This window comes from Anas platyrhynchos, chromosome 3 (genome assembly GCF_047663525.1).
Source record: "Anas platyrhynchos isolate ZD024472 breed Pekin duck chromosome 3, IASCAAS_PekinDuck_T2T, whole genome shotgun sequence".
Taxonomy (NCBI): domain Eukaryota; kingdom Metazoa; phylum Chordata; class Aves; order Anseriformes; family Anatidae; genus Anas; species Anas platyrhynchos.
The window spans coordinates 29,301,845-29,318,223 of NC_092589.1; the positions used below are offsets into that span (position 1 = coordinate 29,301,845).

At 37.2% G+C, this 16,379-nt stretch overlaps 1 protein-coding gene across 9 annotated transcripts in view; it reads right to left on the reverse strand.

Moving 5' to 3' along the window:
- The window catches only part of RGS7 (regulator of G protein signaling 7), a 260,311-nt gene that overhangs the window by 20,016 nt on the left and 223,916 nt on the right, over positions 1 to 16,379 (reverse strand). For 4 of the 9 annotated variants that reach the window (XM_027453802.3, XM_027453801.3, XM_027453796.3 and 1 more), the window contains 2 exons: positions 12,413 to 12,599; positions 8,941 to 9,030 (listed from right to left, as the gene is read on the reverse strand). In XM_027453802.3, coding sequence (XP_027309603.1) covers positions 8,941 to 9,030; positions 12,413 to 12,599 — 277 coding nt within the window. Of the gene's footprint in view, positions 1 to 6,681; positions 6,763 to 6,984; positions 7,688 to 8,940; positions 9,031 to 12,412; positions 12,600 to 16,379 lie in introns of those variants that run through there. The other 5 variants (XM_038177292.2, XM_027453807.3, XM_072035609.1 and 2 more) reach the window with 3 other exon arrangements.

The following is a 16,379-nucleotide window of genomic DNA, read 5'->3' on the forward strand; positions in this document are numbered from 1 at the left end:
AGGTATTAATAATTCAAAATTATCTTATAGGTGGAAAAGTGACAACCTAGACAACATGCCTTCCTCAAGAGATATACTTCCATTCTTATTCTGAATCCCATTTAGTCCTTTGACTGGAAAAATAAGCTTTAAAGGCATAGAATCCATAGCAGCCCTAAATAAAGAAGCGAAGATTTCATATTCAATTCTATAGGCATTTGTTATTTCCAGTTTACAGGCAATCTCCTTCAAACTCTGTTCCAGCATACATGTTTAAAATAAAACCTGATTCTTTAGCTCTGTATGGTTTGGTTTCATAATCATCAGTTCTAAGAGATATGCAGTTTACAGTCTGATGTAAGGATCATCTCTTGTGAATCATAATTTCAGGGTTGAGGCTAACTATTTCTTTCAGATACAATATTAATAATATTTTCATAAGCCAAATTTTGTATTTGGTCAACTGCATCAAACAGGTCAGTTTTGAGAGGTATAGCATATGACTGATCACACACAGGAAAATGTTTCCTGTACTAATACGGCTAAAGAAAAATTGAAAACAAGTTCAGAAGAAGTAGTAGATGCTCATCTAAATAATTAGTGTATATATATAAATATTAATTTAATATTAATTTAACATTTTAATATATTCTTGCCATTGACATGTAGAAGTATGTGCCCAAATTTTAGAGTAGAATTTTTGTGTGTATAGGTAAGGTTTGTCCAAATGAATTGAAACTACTTAACAATATTATTATAATACACCAGCATAAATGAAACCCTGCACGCATACCCTGACAAGGGAGTCAGAGTACAAGGAGGTAGCAGAGCAGCTGGAGTAAACAACTACATTGATGAATACGAAATCAATTGGTGTCAGTGTTCGTGTTGCTACCACAATGTATTAACTTTTTTAATGCAGACTTGTCCTTCCAACTGTACTTTTGGAGATCTTGGGGGGGGGGGGAGGTGTGGGGGAACTACAAAAATGTGATGATTTACGAGCTGCTATGTACAAATGTGCTGACTGACCTGTTTATACACTAACACCTCAAGTAATCAGACAAACAAGTCAGCAACAACCTCAATACATATGTGGCTTATAAAAAAACAGTATGAAATTTATACAGGGAACAGAGCTGAAATGTATGAAGATTAAAATATTAATTTTCTAATTCTCATCTTTTCAGCTAAGCAGCCTCAGTGGCTCTTTTTTCATGTTTCTTTATGGTCCCTAGAACAGATGTTGGTAGAACAAGAAAGGGAAACTCCATTCATTCAACTAGGAAAGGGAGAACAGCATGAACCCTTCCATGAGCAAAATGGAAGGGTTCATGCTGTTCACCCTTCCACTGAGCTTGGATCAACCCTCCTTGATCTCACCATTCCCCATCCACTCACATGTGGCACAGCTGCAGCATGCCAGCAGCTTGGCCAGCATCAGCAGACAAAAATCCCAGGTGACATTCCCAGTGCTATGCACAGAGCTGGTATAAACTGCTTCTGGCAGAAGCACACCTGGAGAGGCACAGGAACAGAAACTGTAAGTCAGGTCAGGATTTAGCCAGCCCTCACTTTTCTAACAGGCTTTAGCATTGCCCACGGGGGCAGGATTTTGCTTCAATTACCACAGCAGCATGGGAGGCTGCTCTCACACAGCCCCACAGGTATAGTTCTCTTTCAGAAAGGTGCTGAAGAGGAGGAAGGTAGCATTTACTGAATTTAGGGGATGACTTCTCACAACAGCTTCAATGCCAAGTGGTTGTACGTGCAAAATCCTTCTGCTTACTGTGGAGAGTTGCAGTCCTCTCCTAACTTCTCACTGGGGCTTTTCCCTGTCTTGGAGGAGACTGTAAACAAGAGGCATTGGCTGAGCAAATGCATATTCCTGATTTTACTCATTCTAAGCTGGATGATGCTCCCTCTTCATTTCTTTTTCCTTCCCCACTAATATTTGCATTTACTGATGAGCTGCTCTCATGTGTGATTAACCTTCAAGCTCTTGCCAGATGGGACAGTTTTATCTTGAAAAAACATTAGAAGGATGGGGTAAAACCTAACATTTTCCAAGGTGCTAATGCACTGGACAAATATTTAGTATGTGTTTGTCTTAGGCATGACCCCCCAGATTTCAGTACTACTCTGCAGTTCTTATTCTTGCAGCAGCTTAGGACACAGGTCAATGTTTGTTAGTTGGGAAATGGCAGTCACTGGCCCAAGAGCTGGCTCCTACCAGAGACAGAGCTGGCCATGCAAGTACCACATGGCTGCCCAAAGCTTTCCAGGACAAAGCAGAGCAGCACCACTTGTCGTTACAGAGCAGGACAAGGAGGCCAGCATTTACTGGCATCTCATACAGATGCTCTTGTTGATTTTCTTCATTAAACTGAGTATCATTACTCAAGGACAGCCTAGCACTAGTTTTTTGGAATAACTATTGCTCCAAACTAAAAATTTCAATTATTATGTCAGTTCTTTTTAGTCAAACATTAGATAAGCCATCTCTTAACTGAAAAGGGAAAATGTTTCATTCCTGTGAATGCTTATTATTTTTACTACTGCTTTGCATTTTTCGAACAAGAATCTTTGTGATTTTATTTTTTTTTAACTTTTAGGAATAACCAGTAAGCAAGTTTCAATAGTCTAATTAGGAAATCTTCCATGATTGCACATTGAACATAAGATCTCACAGATTGTATTGCATAAAAGTTTGTTCACAATGTTATGCTCCAGAAAATATAGCCTTTGTTTGGATTTCAGGGCTACGTGGACTTCTGGTCTGTCACGGTAGAGCTCTCAGGTATGCAACAAGTTTTAATTGTTCATAAAGAAACATTTATTGATTAATGTGAAATTGATATCTTCATTGTTTCTCAGTAAAGGGACACATTTTAACATGTCAAGAGGTTAAACCAGTTTAAGCATCTATAAAGTCTATCCCCCACTGACAAAAAACAAGGAAGCTATTTTAGAGGGTTTTAATTTCCATCACTAGACCATAATTTGCTATGGCATGTTAAGTGACACTGGACTAAGGCACTGTGAAAACGTGCTGTGTTCAAGAGATTTCACATTTCTCATCTCATGCATGAAATGGACTAATGTTACAGGTTTGGAGGGAGAAAACATCAAAGGACACTGGCAAGTGTAAGTAAGTTCTTACAGCTAAGCGGGACAGCTGGAAAGTGCATGGATAATGTAACATATAATGGTTTAAAACTCAGTGTTATTAAACCTGGTCTTGTTTTTGAGGTTATGAGTGAAGATAATCATCATCTGATGGCTCTCTAACTTAATATATGAACTGAGTTTGGTCAGTCTTGCACTGGCTGTATTTTTCATAAAACACCACAAACTTGTAACAAGCCCATTTCTTCACCTTCTCTACAATTAGGCAGCAACAGATGAAACTCTAACACTGATGGTGGCATCTGAAGCTGCGACACGTACACGTGGTGATGGAGTATCTCCCCCAAGGAGGCTCTGAGGAGCAGACTGCACCTTGCCCTGCTAGCTTGGTTCCTGCTGAGACAAGAAAATGTGCATGCAGTGGCAATTAAGTGAGGCTTCTCTGTAAATGTGATGCCTTTGTTTTGGGTTTCCAGACCAGTGATCACAGCTAAGCATTAGGCAGGCTTGCTCAGTCTGCCACTGTCACAAATCCCAATGCATATGAGAAATTAAAGCCAAAAGTCTTCCCATCAATGTTATCAGTGCTTCCTTCACCTGTTTTTCTTTGCAGTGTAGATGCTGTTACTTGAGGTAGGAGGAGTTTTCTGACTTTTTTTTCTTTAATACAGATTTTTTCCTAATTTAAATTCCTCTAAAAAAATTCATTTTTTAAATGCCACAGAAGCAGCTGATTTCTCCCTCTCTTGTACTGTGGCAAGCAGTTGAGATTTTCCTGCTCCCTGGCTTATGCCTTTAACTTTCCTACTTACCTCCTCGGGGATCTGCAGGTGACTAGACCTCAGTTATTCCCAAATGGAAAGCCAAGGGACTGAGCGGGCCAGTGGGGAGCCTGGGGCACACCGTCACTCACTTTGCTGGGACGCTTCTGGGTGCAGAAGGTATTCCAGACTATGCACCTATTCAGTGGCATCATGCCAGCAGCACAAAGTTTGTGTGCACTTTATTATCACACTGTACCTGGGACTATGAATAAAGGAGACACACCAATAACAGTTGTGTTTCCTACTCAGAGGCAGACTGAGTGTTCAGTAATAAATGTTACATATGGCAAATGCCAGTTTGCTACTATTTTACCTATATTGTACATGCATGCAGGTGTGTTTCTAACACTATTCATATAGTCTGTTGCAGACTGCCAAAAGCATTAATAATTTTGCACTATAAAATGTACAGTGCAAGATAAATATCTGATGCTCATAGTTGTGCATTTAGGGTTTTCATTAAAGTGTACTGAATTATTAGAGGTTTTCTGGAAAGAAAACTCAAAAATGTCAAAGAACTGTAGAGCCTAGTTTTTTATGTGTACATAGCTCAACTTTAATTTTTTCCTCACCAAACTAAAATAATGACTGATTATCCTAGGTGATTTCCATTTAATTTAAGGTATAATACAGAGGGATTGCCCTTACAAAGTTTCTAATCTCGCTAGTTTAGCAAATGTTTTCTGTAGCAAGTACAATCCACTTTCAGTCATCACTGATCTGTCGAACAAGACTCAGGAATCTCCAGAGTCTCCAGCTTAACAACTCAGGTTATGAATTACAAGGTCATCCACTCAGGTTCAGTCCCTAGACACAACTGAAGTTACTGTGTTGTTGTTGGTTTTTTGTTTGTTTGTTTGTTTGTTTGTTTTAATACTTAAAATTGAAAAAAAAAAAAAAAGGTCTAATTTAATAAACAGAAAGTCACTTGGATGTAATTAAGAAAAAATAACAATGAAAATTAATCTTAATTTTCTAAAACATCAGACGAGAAGGGAAAATAACATTTTCTTCTTTCTAAATCATTCAGAGACCAGAGCATTGGCCTTGGGTGTAGAAGACCCATTTCAGATCTATTTTCTGTATCGATCAGAACAACAAATCTATACCGCAGTCTCTCCCTTTGCAGTTGAACACGTTAATCAGTACATTGTAGGATATTCTGAGAAACATTTCCCTCATTCTTGCATGTCGGAACCACTGTACTGAGGTACATAATTACATACAAACTCATCACAACTGAGAACAAGAATGGAAGAACAAGGATTCCTGGTGGCAAGGGGTCCTGGGCTGGGGGGGGATGCAAACTCAGTCCTCTCATGGAAAAGATTTGCACTTGAGGATCCTGACATTCTGGAGTAATTTGCAAGCCTCCGAGCTACTGATATAACCAAGAATATATGTTTTACAGTGACATGTTTTACTTTTGTAGATGATCTGACTTGACAGACTCCCCCCACATTCATAGGCTAGTAGTTTCAGGAAAAGCAAACCCACAGTTTTTATTTTATAGCTTGGACCATGAAAAATGAATCACCCTCTTCTCCTGAAGAAGTACCAATGCTTCATGTACAGAAAACTTCATTCCCACCTTTATCTCACAGCTTCTTTGTTGTGCCTGACTTATATCTCTGGCATCCTGCTGTTTTGGTGCTTCTGCTCTGGGATTAGCTGCTGAAAGTCAGGCATGCCTGCAGAGCACAACGCTGCTGTCCAGTGCTTGTGCACAGAACTGATGGTTTATCAGCAGCACTGCTCCAAGAGGGAGCAAACTTAGTAAGAGAAATCTCAGTGTTTCCTGCTCTGTCCTCACTTTTTTATTTTTTATTTTATTTATTTTTTTTTTAATTTTTATTTTCCTTACATCTGCCTGAAGCTTTCTATTTCTCTCCTAGCAGCCATCTGCTTACATACTTTTTACCATAACCAATTCCTGGTCTGTTGTCTGCTTAAACTCCCAACCTACTTATTGAAGCTTGCGAGGCATGATGGCTGGGAAAACCCTGGCTCTCAGAGGTCCCAGATGTACTGCTTTACTTTCTGTGCTCTTTTTCATTGACATAGGCTCATTTATTACTATAGAACTTCCTGTTAAACACCTCCATGGGAAAAAGTAGAATTATCATGTATAATGTTGTCATGTATAATGTTGTTTTATAGATCGACCTATTTAGACAACACACAAATCACACTGCAACATGCTATGGCAACACCACCATGCAAAAAATTGGGGTTTTTGTTTCAAATGTTGGGATAGTTTCCTTTGTGGCTGTTTATTCACTTTTTAGTCTTTACTGGCTTTGTCACATTGAATTAAAATTTGTTCCAGATTACAGTGGATTCAAAGCATATTACAGGAAGCCTTTACCTATAAGAAAGCAGTTAAGGATTACAGTTTTGTTTTAACATGTGAGATATTCCAACAGCCTCACAAAACTTTGTTCTTTCACTGCATTCTTTTCTTTTTCTGATTACTGGAAAGTATATATAATTTAAATACTTGAGGAAATACTCTTAAGCCCCATTATATGGGATGCAGTTCCTGAGAACTGCTTCTCCTTCCCTAGAAACTAAAAAACAAAAACCATGATCTTTGCTGAAAGCTCTCATATTTTTCATTTCAATGCACACAGCTCCACTAACCAGGTCACAGAAAAAGCCACAGACGCACACGCACACACAGCAGCATCAACTGCACAATTCAACAAACAATGCAGACAAACTTGAGTATAATCCAAGATCTTTCTACCTCTTTTCATAACAGGTTAGTGCTCGCCCTCAGTGTTGGTGTACAGTTTTTATGGCATGGGAAAATAGGGATGTTTCTGCCCTACAAAAATAAATGCGTTGAATGCTTTAGTTGGAACTTTCACAATGTTAAAAAAAAATCCAAAGAAACTGGATAAGTAAAAAGAATCCCACATTTCAGGAAATCAGTGGATCTTTTGTCTGATGGCAACAGGATGCCCACAGCAAATTCACCGGCCTTCTGTTTTTTTTTTTTTTTTTTTTTTTTTTACCTTGGTGAAATATCTTTCCAAACTTATTATTAAAAAAAAAAAAAAAAAAAAAAAGAGTCAGTTCCTGTAGTCCATAATTAAAATAAAATCCCAATCAAACCCTTGTTCCTCATCAGCATCATTTCTTTGGTCCTGAAGAAGCTGTGCTAAACATTAAAGAAGATAGAATTATTAGAGTTTATTTCCCCTGTGCCAAATTACAAAAATGGGACAAACTCTTTTTTAGTAAAGCAAAAAGGAGAGAGGAATGAAATCCAATGTATTCAACCTGTATCAGGATTATTAGTTTTTTTTTGGGGGGGGAAGCACCAGAAAAAGGAACAACATTAAGCAGGTTTTCATGGATTCTTTACTACAATTAAAAAAAAAAAAAAAAAAAAAAAAGGAAAAAAAAGATGAATTATTTCATGCTTCTTAATGTAAAAAGCATGGCTCCCAGAGGTCCATTCCTCCATGTGTGACTATAGAGGTCAGTGGTAAAGGGGCTAGGGAGGAGGGGTTCTAATGAAAGCACGTTATAAAGCTGTCATTCCCAGGAAAATTCATAAACTGTACAAACTGTGATAAATACACTTTTAACTGTCAGGTTAGAGAAGCAAAAAGGGAAAGGAAGGATCAGTGAGGGGGAAGGGAGAAGGATGTCCCATCAGGTTTACTAGTCTTCCGAGGCAACAAACTTACCACATTGCGTGTGAATTTCTCAAAAGATGTTCGACGATCCAGTGTGTTTTCCAACTTAAATTTAAAATAAAATAAAAAAAAAGGAAACAAAAAGAAAAAAGAAGGGGAAAAAGAAAAGCAAGAAAAATGGAGTAGAAAAGGATCGATGAAACAATGGACTGCAAAACAAAGTTTGTATAAATCAGGAAGCAAACACAGGTATGAAGCTGTAATGTGACTCTGCAAAACAGTGGATGGGCAAAGCAGATATAGTTTTTGACAAAAAAATCATTTTTCATGGGGATCAAAATGGTTTACTTTAAAAGAAAAACTGAAAATAAAAAGAAATAATGAAGTGCACATCTTGTGTTAATGAACTGACAATCACAAACTTAAGGACTTCACACGGACAGTTGTAGCATTCTGGTATTTTCAACATCTCTTTCTATATTGGATCTTCAGAAATCAATGTTTGAACAAAAAACAAAATCACACAGTGCTTTCATATAATTTTAGGTCGTCATTATAAACAATAGAATGCTACAGCACTAATAACTACCTTATTCCAGTAATGACAGGGCCCTGATTTTGCAGGCTCCCAGATGATTGTAGGATATCACTATTTAGAGCCCACTAATAAATTATTTATCCTTATAGAAATCTGCATTCCACAAGCTGCTTCACATACTCTTGGCTATGTCTATTTGGAACTCATTCCATAAACTGGAATTTTCTAAGCAAATATTACATACCAAGACATGAGCCTCTGTTTGCAGAAGTGTGACATGATCAGTCTTTCAAGTCAGATTCCTAGCCTATTCAGAACTATTCACGTAATAATAGGGAAAGAAACAGAATTAGGAAGCCCCTATTTTTATAGTTGAAATTAGAAGTTATTCATATGAATGAGACTGGTTCTAAACACATTTTGTAATTTTTACAGGTGGAATAAAGAGAACAACAAGTATTACATAAGCAAACTTGCAAACATGAAAGACTATTCTTCTGGGATTTTATTTAATTTTTTAATGTATTTGTAAAGCACTTTGCAATTTAAGGTGCTTCATAACAGAGAAAGCAGTACAATATGGGATGTAAAAATAAAAATAAGTTTTGCTAGATAAACTCACTTAAACATGCCCACATGCAGGATATATACACATATATGTATATCGAACTCCTGTGTGTATGTGACCCTCCAAACACGCCAAGTTGGTCACCTACCAGATATCCAGTTGCACTGGCACAGGGGAGAGAAGACTGAGTATTGTTGCAAACATAACCACTGCTTTGCACAGTGGCAAGACAAAGGCAAGATGGACCAATACCTTTTTCTTGGCCTGTAGCAGCTCCTGGTAGGCACTGGATCGTATAAAACGAGGATAAGAATCACTTTTCATCAGTTTGTAAATGTGCTCCTGAAAGGGAAAGAAGGTGGTGTTACTCCCATAAAGGAAGATATGAGTAAAATGGGAAGCAATCACATCTGCAAAATGTATATCAGCTAGCGCTACTTTGAATGGGAAGTCCTTTGTGATGGGAGGTTGCAATTCTGCAGCTAAGGCTGAGTTGCTGACTGTTGCTAAAGCAGAAATCACAACTATTTGTAATATTGATATGAATATATTGATATTGATATATTAATACAGCACACGTTTCTTTAACTTCTTGTCCCTATTTTCACTATAGAATTATCTTCTCTGAGCATTTACAACTGAGTCCTTGCTTCAGGCCCAGTCTCAAACCTCCCTTACATTAGTCAGTTCAGTTAAGTGACAAAATCAGGAGCCTTGAACCTTCTTTCCCAACAGATTTTCTGAACTCATTTCTGGAGATGCTTTTCTGACTTGATAGGCTGGAAAAGGAGCCAGGTTTCTAATTTAGCACAACAGATAAGTGTTTAACCTATGGGGGGATGTCCCTTGGCTTCTCTTGAAAGCATTATTTGAGATGTTTATTCTGCTATCCAGCTGATAATATAAAAAGGAAAATGCATATGCAAATTGAAAAGTAGTTCCAGGCTTATCTAATTTCCAATATATTTATTCTTCAGATGCATATTAAAATCTGGAAACCCTACTCCAGGAAAAAATGACACAAGCAGTTTATAGAGCTTTTCTTCTTGGAGTATGTTCATCTCTGTAAAATTAAAACTAAACTAAAATAAAAACACTAAAATCTTTAATGTAGGACACTTTATAATCTTGTTCTGGATATAATCTTAGAAGAAGGATTTTTAGAAAAAGAAATCTAAGCATAAAATACTTTCACAAAAATATTTTTAAAAATCTACTGGATTGTGTTAGGGTTTTTTGTTGTTGTTGTTGTTTTTGTTTGTTTGTTTGTTTGTTTTCCTTTCACTTAAGCCCTACCTTTTACTACAAGAAACTTGTAGCACAGCAATCAGGAAAGAACAAATAAACTGTGTAAAGTAAATACTGCTTAGCTTGCTGCTGGATATAATTAATAAAAAAATAATAATAATAAAATCACATTGCAAATTATGGCAGGGCAAAACTAAAGCTGATTTTTAATCTTTGTTTTGTTAGAAATTCCGGAGAATAATTCTAAGTGCCTTTCATTGTATTTTCTACACTAAGCTTAGAAAATCTGGTATATATTCAGAATTTAGGCTTGTTCATTTGGGGGAGTTTTAATTCTGTTCAGTTTCTATGAGAACTGACAATTCAACCAACTGAGAGCAAAAAGAACTCTGGTACTGTTGTACATATCAGTGATGCTGAGCATTAAAATGTTATACCTGTTCAAAAATCAACCCTGTAAAAGCAAGTAGAAATTAGGTTGTATTAGTATTGTTAATGTACAATAAGTCAGGAATTGAGTCAGGTTATTATTTAGCACAATCAGTCTGTTTTTACTTAGGTATCACCCTCATTTGATGTGGAGTTCCATGGGGTCATCTTTCAGTCCAGAAATGCTTTTTAAAGCATTTATAGCACAGTTAAATGACTCACTGACTGCCAAATGACTTGTAAGTGGTCCCTTTCTCAAGAGGCAGAGCCCTGCTCCTGACAAAACTGTCACATCAAGTGGGGCACAGTGCAAAACTCCTAAAGCTTTGAGTTGGAGTGTGGTGAGTATGGTCTGTTCCCTTTTCTCTGTGGGATGGAGGCTCCCTGGTTGAAGTTGTACACTGAACTGGATCAAACATGCAGAAGCCTGACAGAAGGAAAAAGCTTGCATAAAGATCTCATGCTCAACTTCCATAAATTAATGGGGGAAAAAAAACAGATCTGAAAGTAAAATGGTGTTGAAATTTTACACCTATTTATTTTTATGAAACAAAAATTGGATGTTGGCAAATAATTTAATTTTCCTTTACTGAGTCAACTGCAAAGACAAATTTTCTTTCCAACCTTTAAGCTTGCTGGAGTGTTTATTTGTGCAACATGTCCTTACTGTTCACTACTTTCCTAAATCTCCAGTGGCTCAGTAGATGCAAGCAAAACCTGCATGTTTGGCTTAATGCACAGTGTGTATGATATAGTGTCTAATAACAATATTTTTGTTGCATCATAGGTTGCTATTCTAATAGCAAAATGAGAGCACACAGATTTACTTTTTTTCTTTTTAAATTAGTAGAATTATTCCCCCTCCTATTTAAGACAGAGACACTTTCCCAAAAAGTAGAAAGACCAGATTCAATTCCCTTCTCTGCTTTGTGGGACTTGCATCTCCTGACTCCCAAGATGATGTCCTAATAATCAAGTTGTAGAAAATTCTGCAGGGATATGATCTCAATCTCCTTTTGACATCATTTCACTTTGCATTAATAATTAAATTTTCATCACCGGGCTGCTGCTGATACTAGTTCTATGATTTTTACAGTGAATCCAGTTATTTGCTATTGCTTTTCTCAGAAGCTTGCAGATATGAAATATTAAGTTATGAGTCACATGAAGTGTCTCATTTAATATTTAAGTGCTTGTGTTTTCTTTTTTTCTGTTTGTTGTTTTTGTTGCTTGTTTCTTGACAAAATCTGAGATTTGTATTTTACTGTTTTGTTTTGTTCTTAACTTTATCTTCCATCTCAAAAAAAAAAAAAGTACTTTCACAAACCTAGCTCTGACCAAAAATATTTTTTGATTATGATATCCTGATATTCAAAAATTGAATAAATCAAAATTCCAAAAGGCTAATCAGGTGTTTACAGACTGTTCTTTACTCCAATAATGCTGCTTATTGAAGAATACATCTTTATGACCTTTGCCTGATGTTCGTAAAATGACAGTTTAGTAAGGAACAGAAAATACAACATCCATGGAATGTGATATTTCTGCACGAGCCATTACAAAGTGTTATTTCACATAGGTCATATTTTTTCATGATGGAAACCTCTTACTAGTATAAATGACAACAACAGTTTTAGACATGCATTGAGAGAATAGACATTGAGCCTGTATCAAGGGAAGTCCTTCGGAGACAGATCTTGAAAACTAGAAATTGTTGTGCACAGGGCAAAAGTTTTTCTCTTTATGTAACTGAATAAAAAGATTAAGAAAACAGGAACATGAAAATATCATTTTCATAGCAATATATGCTCTGCTCAATTTGAAGACTGCTTGAAGATTCTACTCCAGGAAAAAAAGTTTCATGAAAAGCATTAATAATTTATAGGCCTCAAGAAACAAAGAAATGTTACTCATTTGAATTTCCAAAATGTCATATTAGAAAACAGAGCATTACCATTTAATTCCCAAATATATCTTATTTTATCTATATACATTTCAATAGCAAATATTGTGTTTTATATGTCCCTAAACAGGATTGCAAACTAACCTGAGCATCTTCAAATGTGTATCTTCCAGGGTCCTTTACATTCTGCGTGGTTTTGTCATAACTTTTTGAATCTAGATTGATGGCACTGGGTGCACCTGGAGCAAGAAATTCTTGCCAGATTTCTTGAACACGAGCAGGAACTTCACGGATAGGCCTCTTCTTCAGGTCTTCTACCGCTAACCAGAACCTATGGTACAATATAGCATCTTGACTTCCAGTTCAGTATGATCACTAATGAAACAGTAACACTCTTCTTTGCTCTTAAAAAAAGTATCAAGAAAAGTAACTGAAGGTTTCATCTAAAATGCCCTAAAATAGGCAAAATCTATACATTTATGCTGGGATCATAGAACTGGTATATTGCATCAGGCAATCCCGCTGCCTTAAAAAGCCTTCATGAGACACGTGAGAAATCCTTCATTACTTATGTATGGATAACTTGCTTACAGGAAGGTTTCCATCAGACTGGAATTAAACTGAGGTTTCATTTCACTTGAGCCACAAGGGCTTATATCACTAATAAACCTATTGCTTTTTGACATTACTTCAGAAGCTAATAAGAACTTATGTTCTTGCTATCTACATAAATCAGTCTTGCTAAACTATAAACTGTATAACTGTATCTGTAATTTTGTTACTTATACACCACAAATGATGTATAAACCAGAAAAGAATTTCTTTTGCCTGCTGTAATTTCTATTATTTCTCCAGTAATGCATTTCTATACATATCTTTTACTACAATGCTGAATGGAAGTGGCAATTCTTTTTTCTCTTCTGGTGCAGTGCAAGCCAGCATCAAGCAGCCGTGTACAGTGCCAGCCATTTCATGGTATCCTTCCATCAGTCTGGAGGAGGTTCACAAAAGAAAGGCTTGATCACATACATCTCTAGCTATGAGCTTTGTTACTCAGTTGTCAATTGCTATCATGAGCTCTTTATTGTTATCTCTTCTATAGGTGTTCAAACTCACTGCGCAAAACAATTCTAAATTCAGTCAGGATCCCATGCTTAGACATGGTGCAGACCACTTACACAGATTTTATTTATTTTCTTGCCTTAGAGAGCTCAACTAAAGTATGACTTTTCTCACATTATATATCCAATATACACCACTGCAGCTTTTCCGTGGTGTTTTGACATGGCTGACCCTGCAAAACAGGTCAGCTGAACCTTGAAGTGAGTTAACTGTGAAACAACTCAGATTTTAGAAGGCTGACAATTAATTTAGGTGTACCTTTAAAATGTGTCTCAACCCTGCTTATGCTATGAGATCAAACTGAGCTCTCCTAGCTTAGTTATATAGGGAATGGTTAGGAAAGAGGAACCATGGAATGGTATTCAGGCCTCCAAGAAAGCCAAATGATACTACCCTCAGTCCAAATCCTAATACAGCTACTGCACCAACTCTTAAGAGAGGACAGTAAAACACAACAAAGAAAACCTTATAGTACTTCTCCTATAAGACATTCTTCAATTGAGATGATTTACCTTCTGGGAAGCAATTAATCCATCACATTCCTGTTTTGAAACTCCGTTGTGGCACAGATGGATGGAGCCCATGCTCATCACTTGCAAGTCACTACAGTCAGCTTCACTCTGCTGAGCTGACTTTTATATTTTTCTACACCCTCCAGTTTCTGTAGTATCTTTCTGTAGCACAATTTTTCAGTCTAACAATCCCTTAAGATTCTCCAAGAGATAGTGAAGTAATATTGCTCCAGTTTTGCAAATACATTAATAATGTACAGTGTTCTCAACAAGGCCACAAAGAGAGTCAGTGCCAACACAGAAACTTTTTTTTTTTTTTTTTTCCCCAAAATTCTGGGTGCCACCACATACCTCTGTGAACTACAGTGTGAGTTGGCCACAGATCTGCACAGAGCCTGGGGACATATCCTCAGAATCTGATGGCATTGCAGGAAGAATAGAAGTCTCATAACTCAAGTTCTAAAACTGCACAGCTCACAAACTCTAACTCAGTTCACTCTGTCAAGTTAGGGCAACCTACTTTGGTTTCCTTAAGCTGCTTTCAATATTTGCATTTAAAAGTGTATATCCTGCAGTGCCTACCCCTTCAAATGCATCTTCTGGGACTGAATGATTACTCATGTGTATTGAAGTCAGGTAAGGAATAGAAAAATGAAAGGGAAAGAAGTTATTTGTAAACACACATTTTCTATCACCCTGTAGACATCTCGAGTATCTAGCTCAAAACTGTCACATTCTTGTTTGTTGCTTTATATCATTGCCAATATTTCTGGAAGTCACCACAAACATGCCTCAGGATGCTATTTTGTTTTGCAAGTAAACTGTTTCCATATAGTAGGCTCAATTATGGGAAAATAGATGGGAAAAAAACCTGAACTTTGAGAAAATATGCAGCTTCCAGTATGGAATAAAAAGGTTGTATAGATAACGTGCTTAGCAGCTGAACACCAGGTCTTTAATAAATTAATTTTATTTTACTCTTCTAACGTCAGCATTCAAAACAAAACAAAACAAAACAAAAACAAAAACAAAACACCCTATTGAAAACGTGAGTCTTTAAATATAGAAACCTCTTTAAAAGTAGGAAGAAAATGCTGATTTTTGCAATATGTTATGTCTAGGAAGCTTATTTCACAGCCAACATCCAGTTCAAAATCTTAATCTACTTACTGAGCTTTCAAGCAAAAATGTCTGCCTTCCTCCCACAGAAGAGTTAAAGTCAAATGTGCAAAGTTATGAAATGCCAAAAATAAGGCTGCTACCTCTTGCATTTTCAGAAATAACATTTCTGAATATCACATGGCAAGCAAAAGCACAGATTGTTGAAAGCAGATGAAATGGAGTCTGTAAGACTTGGTCCCAGACCAAAAAAGCTCCCTGTCCCCTTTTATAGTTCTCCGCCTCATGGGCTGTGGCTAGAGCAAGGGAAGACTCCTGTAGCAAAGGAGGCATAGTCTGCAACACTAAATACATGCAAAGCCAGAAGAGGGGACAGGGAAACCCAGCTGCATATTTTGTACAATTATATACACACAGTGCTACTTCATGGAAGGATCTAGAGCCCAATCTCTCTGTCCATGGAAGAAAATTGGAAGTCCTGTTGGTGTAGGTTTGCTTCAACCATGGAGACCTTCTCTAGAGGATGCTCTGCACCATTTGATTAGACACACAAGAGGCTGGGTATAAAACCTGCCACTGTCTTCTGTCCCAACATTTGGGCTGCCCCATGCTGGGTCACATTCCAGATGTATAGCTGAACAAGACTAGATGGCATATGATAATTGTACCTCCAGCCACATGACATGGTAGGACACATGTTGCAAGACATCTGGGAATTATGTCCTCCAGCTGGATTACTTTCAAAGTGAGGGTGGCCTTGCCAGATAAATAGCACAGCTGCAGTACAGCTTCTGTCCCATTAACTGACCTAAATGTCTCAAGCAGCCAACAACAGATCCCAGATCAGGCTAATCAGTTAAATTTAGAACAGCATGGGAACACAGAGAGAGAAAAGCTGCAGTGATTCTCCACAGATGTGTTATGTTTAGGCAATGTGGAAAAAGTGAAGTGGCTATTACATGGGCTTTGCATTCAGTATGTAACACAACAGGTCAGAGGACAGACCCTTCAGCATTTTCAGCAAAACCTTAACAAATTTCATGGCAAAAATCATCTAATATATTCTAGGGGCAGGAAGTACTTCACTTTGACTCCTGGAATCCACCTTCTTGACAAGTACAACTTCAAGCTTCAAGACAGTGGTGATGAAGTCTCCAAAAAAAAAAAAAAAAGGCAAAAAGGCAGAGAAAATTAAATCCTATAACTAGTTTCTTCTGATCTGATCTGCAAAAATGGCAGAATTTTTTAGACTTGAAGGTTACACTTAAGTCTGAAATGGAAGTAAAGCATAGGCAATTTCAGCCTCGAGGATTAGGTTTTGGCCAAGCTATTAGCACTCAGAACTGGGGCTCATAATC